The sequence below is a fragment of the Centruroides sculpturatus genome, unplaced genomic scaffold (assembly GCF_000671375.1).
Source record: "Centruroides sculpturatus isolate CEXI.00-Female unplaced genomic scaffold, Cexi_2.0 scaffold168, whole genome shotgun sequence".
Lineage (NCBI taxonomy): Eukaryota > Metazoa > Arthropoda > Arachnida > Scorpiones > Buthidae > Centruroides > Centruroides sculpturatus.
This window is the reverse complement of record NW_019384519.1, coordinates 631,511-640,669: the sequence shown is the minus strand read 5'-3', so window position 1 is coordinate 640,669 and position 9,159 is coordinate 631,511. Positions and strand designations below refer to the sequence as shown.

The window sequence follows — 9,159 nt, the reverse complement described above, 5'->3', positions numbered from 1 at the left end:
GTATATAATCCAATAGGAAATGAGCACCTCACTCTGTACACGCAAATTCATGTATTTTAANTATTTTATAAAACCCGTCCCTATCCTCAAAATTAAGCCTTTTGCCATTTTATAATAGTTAAGAATATAAAAAGTTTTTATAATAAAACATGATAAGAGATGGCGCAACCAAATATTACCGGAAAACTTAAGCAACTCGTTGCTGTTTTATTTATTTATTTATGAACATATTTGATTTATAACAATGCTCCTTCAGCAAATACAATTAAAATGATGAAAAAAAAGAAATTTTAAAGAAATAAAATTATACTTTACATATTTACAAATATTTAAAACTCAAAAAAAAAAATTACTTTCTTACAATTTATATATTGTAAAAATTAAAATATCGATGTCGAAACGACCGAAATTATCAAAAAAATTCTATTATTTTTCAAGAGAAAATCAATAGAAACTATTGCAACAATATATCAACTTCATTATAAACCTAACAATCATTTTTATTATATTGAAGTAAACAAAAGTAATAACAAATATATAAATTTATATTTCCTTTTATCATTTATACTCATTATATTACGATAATCGTACAGTTTAAGGAGAAGGGGATAGCTAAAAGTACCCCCTTCCCCTTAAACTTGACACCCCCCCCCTTCATCGTACACGAAGGGAGGGTACGAGGCATACTCTACGTGGAATATTTTAGTGGTATTGGTGGCATATTAATTAGAACTATGAGGTAGAAAATATATACAGAAGCCATCTCTTCAACTTTTGGTGGGTCCAGAACTTTTGTATACGTAATTAAAGGGGAGGGAGGTTTATCAAAGGTACGTCATTGGTGTCAAAAGTATCTCAATAAGAATACACGTGGACGAGACATTACTCTATAATTCTAGCAAAATGTAAAAGTTATTGTTATTAAAACTATTTGTAGTCTTAATTACAAATGATTTCTCATTATTCTTATTACATTTTACAAGTAAATAGTTTCAGTACAGATCAATACAAAGTTTATCTGTACGTAAAAAAAAAAAAAAAAATTCAACGCTTTACAAATAACATTTGCACGAAAATCAAAGAAAAATTTGTTGTTAGAATAGATAATTAGATAATGTTATTGATTATAATATAAATATACATTAGAATATTTAACCAGGGGAAAAAAACGATTTGAATTTCTAAAATGGACATTTTTCCCCCCTACTTCATTTGGATAATTGCGGAAATGTTTCAATGCGGAATTTACTCGTTCCACTTGAATAACACTTTTTTTAATATTATTATTATTATTACAAAATTACAAAATTTACATATATAGCTCCATCTAGTGAGAAAATAATGGAAAATTTTTATTAAGAAAATCGATCGTATAATCAATTATCGATCAGTCTAAGAGATTCAGTTTACTCTCGTTTTGAATTATAAATGATCTGGAAAATATAATAAAATTGGATAGTCTCCTATAGATATAGATAATGCATCAAATAAGATAGAAAATGATTTTTTTTTGAAGTTATATAATCGTTTTTTCCCCCTTGTTGAATAATTTTGCGGTTATTTCTTTACTTAAAATATTAATATTTAAAAAAATAATAAGGGTGTTTAATAAATTTAATGAATTTTAATCGATTAATTAATTATACGGTGGAAATTGCATATTTTAAGAAGAATGAACTAAATTCAGCTGAAAAAGAAGTAATTTAGTTTAATATACACTGCCTGAGTTAATTTTAATGTATTTCTAGAGTAATTTATTGACTTTTAGATGAGATTTAATGTGATTTTTCTTACAAAAAATAAATTAATAAATATTTATTTAAAACATTTTACGCTAAACAAGATAAGAAGTATGCTATAAAGCTGTAAGTACACGTGTAAATACCTATGTAAATACTCGTACGTGTAAAGTTTATACACGTTTAAACTATTGTATTGGAGATTTTTAATGAATATATTGATTTGTTTTTGTTGAATCGAGCGAGACTTAATACAAATCTATAAAAAGAAAAATGATGTAGATTTCCATTAAAATAAACCTATTAATCATATATATATGTGTAGTAAACAATGAGACACAAAGGCATTTTTTACTAAGCAACACGCTATGTTAAACAAAGATATGGTCAACAAACAAAATATATATAGATTTTTATGTATTTTTAAACAAGAAATTCGTATATCTATTGATTATTTTTATATAGTTGTACCACTTTCATTAATACCTTTTATCTCATAAATATTTAAGCATACTTTATGCTATCGATTGGTCAAGGGTTATTGACATCACTAAGAATCAAAATAACAACAAATCAGACTACTGTTTTAACGTCTGTGCACTTAACAACACGAGAGATGCAGTCACGTGTTAAACTTTGTCTTTTTACATTTGTTTGTTTTTTAAATAATTATTGAGTTTTGATACTTTATAAAGATATCGATTTTATAGCATTTAACTACCATACATTCAAAAGTATGGATTTTGTTATATTATCCATAACATTTGTATAGGATCTACAGTATTTGAGATCTGTCTACTTATATAGAATAATCTACGACTATTTGTTCTTTGTTATTACTTAATGGGGTTTTTCACGAATTACTGTAGCAATTAATTACATTTAAATGTATTTGGTGTAGGTCAAATACAAAAGTATTCATTAAGCTACTGTATAAATGAATGGGATTGATGGGTTAAGACAACGCAACACATGGCGATCAGCCGAGAGGAAGGGACAACTTTCTATAATAAACATGCTCCTATTTACTGTATATGTTAAACCCGTAATCTATGAGAAAGTGGCTTCTATTTAGATATTAGACACACGTGAAGAAAACCCGGAAAACTCCATAGGCCATCCCATTGGTCAGGACCGAACCTACGATCAATGTTCCGTCGTGTTATCCATTAGGTCAGCTACTATACAAACACAGACGATAGATTGTTAAACAATTGCATAATATAATAATAAATAAGTTGAATTTCTGACACGACAGTTTGTACGATTTGCAAACGCTACAGGCTTATATTTCTTTTTTTTTTACCATGGGGCGATCTCCATTGTAATTTACGTTAACCAGCAACTCCATTAACCTGTCAGTTACATTCAAATGTATCATTAGACCAATCCGAAATTATTTTCACGAAAAGATTAAAAACGAAAAAAAAAATTTAGTGACGTATGTTAAGTATTTCAAGTATAATTTGATTAATAACACGAACCAATCGTCCTAATGATGAATGCGTTGTCACGCTAGTAGAAAACAGATCATTGATAATTGAAAAAGTTTTCGAAACTTTCATTCTGTCGTTAAAGTGATTATTTGTGTTAATAAAACTATTTTCATGACATTTTGGTGTATAGTTGGACGGATTAGTAAGTTGTCTCCTTTCCAAGAAAGGGAACAGTTTCTTTCCCAAGTTGATCAATTGACACGCACATGACTCATTGAGATCACTTTAGAATTTGTCTGCTTGCGATATTTCTGTCCAACGTTCTGTCTTGTTTGCAGATGTCGAAACTTTAAAAAGTTTGAACGTATTAATCATCTTGTTTCGTCGATTTTTAGATCAATATCAACGTAATAATGAACCTTATTAATGAATTTTTCCATATCTTCGTAGTAGATGCTCGTAAAAATCGTCAAAGAAGACGTTTATGCTTCGTTTTTTAACGATTTTCTCAAGTATATCTAAGTTTTGTATGTAAAATCTTGTCTTTTTTATAATATACGTGAATATTATTTTCATTTTATTAATCAAAAATGCTTAAATAAGTAATAATGATATACAGAAAAAAGGTTCCTTGGGGATGAAATATTTAAAAAACAATTTAATTACAATAACTTTTTTAAAAAAATATCCGAAACTTCATTTACAATATTAAAAGAACTTCTGTTTTCTAGGACAGAACATTAACACTTAATTTTCTTTGTTATATTTTTTATAGAATAGAAAATATGTTTTCTATTCTATTCCATGTATTCTAGAATAAATTATACAATACATACGGTTATTATACAATAATTAGAGGGATTACGCATTAAAATATAATCGAGATAGTTCATTATCACTATAATTCAAATAAAGGATATTCCTTAATCGATATTATGGTATTTGAATGTAATTTTCGATTTTTAGGTTATTAGTTCACAATAAAACCTTATGCCCTACTGTATATAAATATCGATACATCTGTGTGGTCTGAATATGTGACCATACACTAGCAGACTGTATGCCATACAACCCCTTCGAATGTCAATGGGGAATACAGATTAAGAAGAGTTTTAAATGGAGAATTCACGAACAATTCTCGTCTAATACCTATTCTCTTATAAATTATGTATATCTTGATAGATCACCCCGTATAATTTCTGCTCTATCGGTCTGAGGTAGTGGCAAAGAAAGGTAGTATTCGAGCAAGGCTAAAGGGGTAACCAATGATATAGAATAAATGTTGTCTCGTTCTTTAAAAACTTATGGATAAAATAAAATGAAAATATGTGGCAAAAAGGTCGCCGTGGAGTTGCTAATAGGAAACATGAAACTAAGAAACATGATGGTAAAGGGAAATCAGCAAATCTTCGCGTTCAGGATGTAGTTAATCGTATAACTGAAGAAAATTACTCTGAAGAAAAATCTCCCGAATTAGATAAGAGAAAAGAATCAGTAAGTTTTTTTAAATTAAATTTTCATACAATGAAGTGTTCTGTCCTTAAATTTGGTATTGAGGGAAGAACATTTCTCATAAAGTGCGATGCAATGAAGAACGTAGCTTAGAAGAACATAGTGTTAGCAATTAACATTATAAGAACGTAGTGTTTTGTCCTTCAATTTATTGATTCTTCGTATTGAGCGAAGAAGATTTCTCATAAAGTTCTATATAATGAAGAACATAGTTTAATCTCTCGCAATTTAACCTTCGATTTGTATTAAAAATTATACATAATTACTTAAGCTAACTTAATATTAACACCACAGTCTAATTAGACATTAAACTGAAAAATATATTCATTTAATGTTATTTTACACATTTAAACCGACGCCAAGTGAAATAATTGATAGTAAATTAAACATTTTATAACCATTTTACTTTAAATTTTTTAAATTTAGTATTATTTTAAAGAGAAAATTAAGCTATTCTACAATTCAAATTCTAATCGATCGACATACAGACTACTGAATATCTTGAAATTAAGAACAATGAAATCAGCAAATGGACGAAATTTATAGATAGATGAAGTCAGTGACATTATACTTATGTTCATTGAATGATCTTAATTCCTTTACTGATTATTTAATGTATGACCTTGCCATAAGTTAAAGACTGTTATTACTATTATAAACCTATACTGTAACGTTCTATGTAAGTTATATATAACTTAGTCAATAGTATAACAGTCTGCAATAAAAATTTTATTTTACTTCTATTAATAGATTTTAATAATAATTCAAATTAATTTGAGAATTTTTACGTATAAAATATCAATTCGTGAGGAATTTCACCAAAGTTTCATTATCAAATTCGATAACCTAGAATTATATTTCTAAGTCTAAATTGGAAAGTCATGCAGGAACTATGTACCGTTTGATCCATTAACATGATAAGTTCATACTACTTTTAACTTATTATCCCCTACGTAGTAAATTTGTTGGACTAACACATTAATATTCATAGTCCTGTACATTATATTTAAATAAAAATGAAGGTGATATCTTTCCTATTTGTTCAATAAAGAAACTACTATTAAAATAACGTAAATATTTATATTAAAACTTAAAAAATTTAATAATTTATTCCATGATTCATTAGTTATCTACGTTTAATCGACATTTTCATCCCAATTTTAGCAACTTCGTGATGATCTTCAATTGGATACAATCCCACTTAAAAAGGAAGGAGAGAAATGGGAAGCAACGTATTTACAGGTAATTTATTATTATTGTTGTAATTATTCATTTTAACTTTATAAAGAATTACTGATTTAAATTATATTCAATTTCTTTTGCAGGTAGAATTCGAAGATATCATTGCCGAGCCAGAAGGAACACATTCTCCAGAATGCGTTTGGAAAAATGCACAAAAAGTATATTCGGCGACAAAGAACAGCTGTTATTCTTGCCTCAGTGTTTGTTGTGCATTACCCATATCATTCTTTGTAGCTATAAGTTTCGCTTGCGTCACTTTTCAACACGTTTGGTGCCTTGGACCAGCTGTTAAGCATTTTAGAATCGCATGCCACGTAATTCGTCAATACGTTGTTGCCTGTTTGGAAGCCTGTATTGCACCATGCTGCGGCGTTATGGGATTACTTTTCAGCCGAATAGCGATCTTTCAAGCAACAAAATCTTCAACAAGACAGCTTGTATAGATTTATTGTGAATTTTTTGTTTTTCCGATAAGATAACGAGACTCGAAAGAAAATTACGTGCGGATTTACTGTCTCTACGGGGAAAAATTAACCTATTTTTCAGCAAAGACTCATTGTAGATGCGACTTATTCGGCACAAACTATTTATATATTCATTTTTAATAAATGACTTTCATAATTAATGACGAAATTAACGAAAAAAAATCTGAACGATTAGTTCAAATGTTTGTTAACCCGTAACGAATTTTGGATTCTTTAAAAAAAGAAAAGAAAAAAAATTCCTATAATTTTATTTAAGCTTAGAACTTCTGCATATTTTCTATTTTAGATGTTCGATTGATGTCTACTTATATACAAAAAAAATTTTTACTGTTCGACTGTGAATATCGCGTTAGTTACATTATATACATTGTACATATTACATGTCGTAAAAAAAGAAATGTGTTTCATGTAAACATTTTATATCACGAATAAAATGAAATAAAATTTGTTATTTGACATGAAGATTTTAAAGCTATCAATACACGAAAATACTCTTATTTAATAATTTAAGTGATAAATTTAATCTTAGTGAAAGAACTTGCATTCAAATAGTATTTATAGCTTTGACCTGATTTATTTTGCTGCTATGTGATTATTTTTTTATTATGGATTTTCGAATTATAATTTGATATTTAAAAATTCTATACTTTCAATTCATCTGAGAAAACATTATTCTTAGAAAAACAACTATTTTAGGATGTTCTTTTGCATCTGTCAGTTCCATATAACATAGTATAAACGACTACACCCACTTCGCTTACAACCACACCTCCTAACAAATGACTAAATTACGATGACTGTTTTTCTGTCACGAAATACAAATTTTCTATCGATGAAACAATTTTACCGAGGAAAAAATAACTTAACACATTTTCTAATATGATTTTTATTATAGTTTATATCATTTTAAAAGCTTCTTCTGGGAAATGTTTTACTTATTTTCATTTTTAAAATCGTTTTGTTCGGTACTTTTTTTTTACCTGTAATTATACGGTGTTCGTATCCCTAAAAAGTATAATTTTTATATACGAAATCCATTTATTATTATTTCTTTTTAAATTAAATAAAAAAATAAATTACAGGATCCTAAAATAAAAGCTGTTTAAACGTTCCTTACTTTAAAACATTTTTTTTGTGTGTGTGCTTAAAAACAACTATATATTAGGGAACAATAGTATGATTTATTTGAATTTTTCATACATAATTCGTACATAAACTATTCCTCACTCATTATTTGTGAATAATTTTCTTTTAGAATATCTTTCCTGGTTATACTTTTCTCAATTTTATGGAAAAGAAAATGTATACTTTGCGTAAACGTGTTTTTATATGAATATTATCGCCAATAAGATGCATTATATATGTATATTATTGATTGTATACATTATACTTACACAGTAAAACCTGTCTAAAACGGCCTGAATAAAATGGAAATTTGCCAAAACAAAACGGTGCGATTCCGCTTTACACAGGTTTTACTGTATAATATATAGTCTACATATTGTTTTTTACGTACAGTACAAGCCTTATGTATTAGACATAATCTTATTCCCATATCTAACCTAAGTTTAGGCATACTAATTCTCCTTATATTTTATTTTGGAGTTTTTCCCCTCTGTGGGTACTAAAAAAGATTTTTCCCTACTCATCCTGGGTTCGATCATACAGCCGAGTGGTGAGGAAAAAGGCTCTAAATATCCTTTACAGATCAACCTTTTACTATTACTTTAAATTTCTTATTTTTAATAGAAAAATAACTAATTTACACTCAAAACTTTTAATAAACTCTCAGAAAAAAATTATATATTTAAACTATAGTAATGCGTTATATACCTTCTTGGGGCCCAAGAAAATTTGAATTAGGGGGGGACCCCCGTGTATGTAATGTACAGTCTTCGGGGAATTTTTTAGGGAAATTTTTTCTTATGAAGTATTGTTTTAGGACCCGCTGCTGGTGGGGTGGGGTACCAGGCAATTTCCCTTTTTACCCATAGGATAACACTCCACTGTCAGAATCTGATTTTTTAACTTAAAAAAATTTTATTTAAATTCAATTTTTAAGTAAAATTCTGTTTTAAAAGAAAATATCGATGTGTTCTTTTTTAAATTGAGTTTAATCATAGTAAGAAAAGAATACACGTAAAAGTAATTTATCAAATTTTATTGATGCTTATTCTTGTAATCAGCGATGGAATTTCTCCATTTGTTGGCTCCTAATAACACTCAAGAGAAAATTTAGTTTTTCTGCAACGCCCATTACTCTCACTATAATTATTTTCGGTTAGAGGAGCAATCATTAACGCATAAAAGATAAAAGAATTCCCATGTACCATGGTTAATATTATCGATTAACTACTACACTTAACAAAGAATAGTATTCTGATATGCATAAAATTAAATATACATTTTATTTAATTGGCATATATTTATAAATATTGTCTCAAAATATTATATAAAATTATTACATGCATATATATATATATTTTAAACATAACATTTAAAATTTTCTTGTATATATTGAATGTAAAGACATGTATCATAGCTTAGTGAAAACAATGAAAAACTGTCCTAAAAATATAAATTAATATAAATATATTAAATTATCTAATAAATAAAATATTTTTAATTACTTAAATGTAATTTACCTTTAATCAATTAACCACTTTTAACCTTCTCTTATTCTGTTTCTTCTATTTTTTAATGTTCTTTCAGGTCTTCTGGTTGTCTATTTATATTTTAAAAATA

The 9,159-nt window shown here is 27.5% G+C and overlaps 2 protein-coding genes across 2 annotated transcripts in view; one reads left to right on the top strand and one right to left on the bottom strand.

Moving 5' to 3' along the window:
- Window positions 1-4,501: 4,501 nt before the first annotated feature.
- On the top strand, window positions 4,502-6,372 carry LOC111622705 (caveolin-3-like). The gene is made up of 3 exons (XM_023365127.1): window positions 4,502-4,669; window positions 5,852-5,929; window positions 6,013-6,372. Exons 1-3 carry the CDS (start codon window positions 4,502-4,504, stop codon window positions 6,370-6,372), a joined length of 606 nt encoding a protein of 201 aa, XP_023220895.1.
- Window positions 6,373-8,352: 1,980 nt separating this feature from the next.
- LOC111622704 overlaps window positions 8,353-9,159 on the bottom strand; it is a 5,701-nt gene continuing 4,894 nt past the window's right edge. The window contains exon 17 of the mRNA XM_023365125.1: window positions 8,353-8,442. Within this exon, the coding sequence (XP_023220893.1) occupies window positions 8,353-8,442 (90 nt within the window). The remainder of the gene's footprint in view (window positions 8,443-9,159) is intronic.

What these genes read in the sequence shown, in the direction of transcription:
- LOC111622705 (XM_023365127.1), top strand. Translation starts at nt 4,502, where the DNA reads ATGTGGCAAAAAGGTCGCCGTGGAGTTGCTAATAGGAAACATGAAACT. An exon ending in TAGATAAGAGAAAAGAATCA is followed by an intron (nt 4,670 to 5,851) that starts GTAAGTTTTTTT and finishes TCCCAATTTTAG; the next exon opens with CAACTTCGTGATGATCTTCA. An exon ending in GGGAAGCAACGTATTTACAG is followed by an intron (nt 5,930 to 6,012) that starts GTAATTTATTAT and finishes TTTCTTTTGCAG; the next exon opens with GTAGAATTCGAAGATATCAT.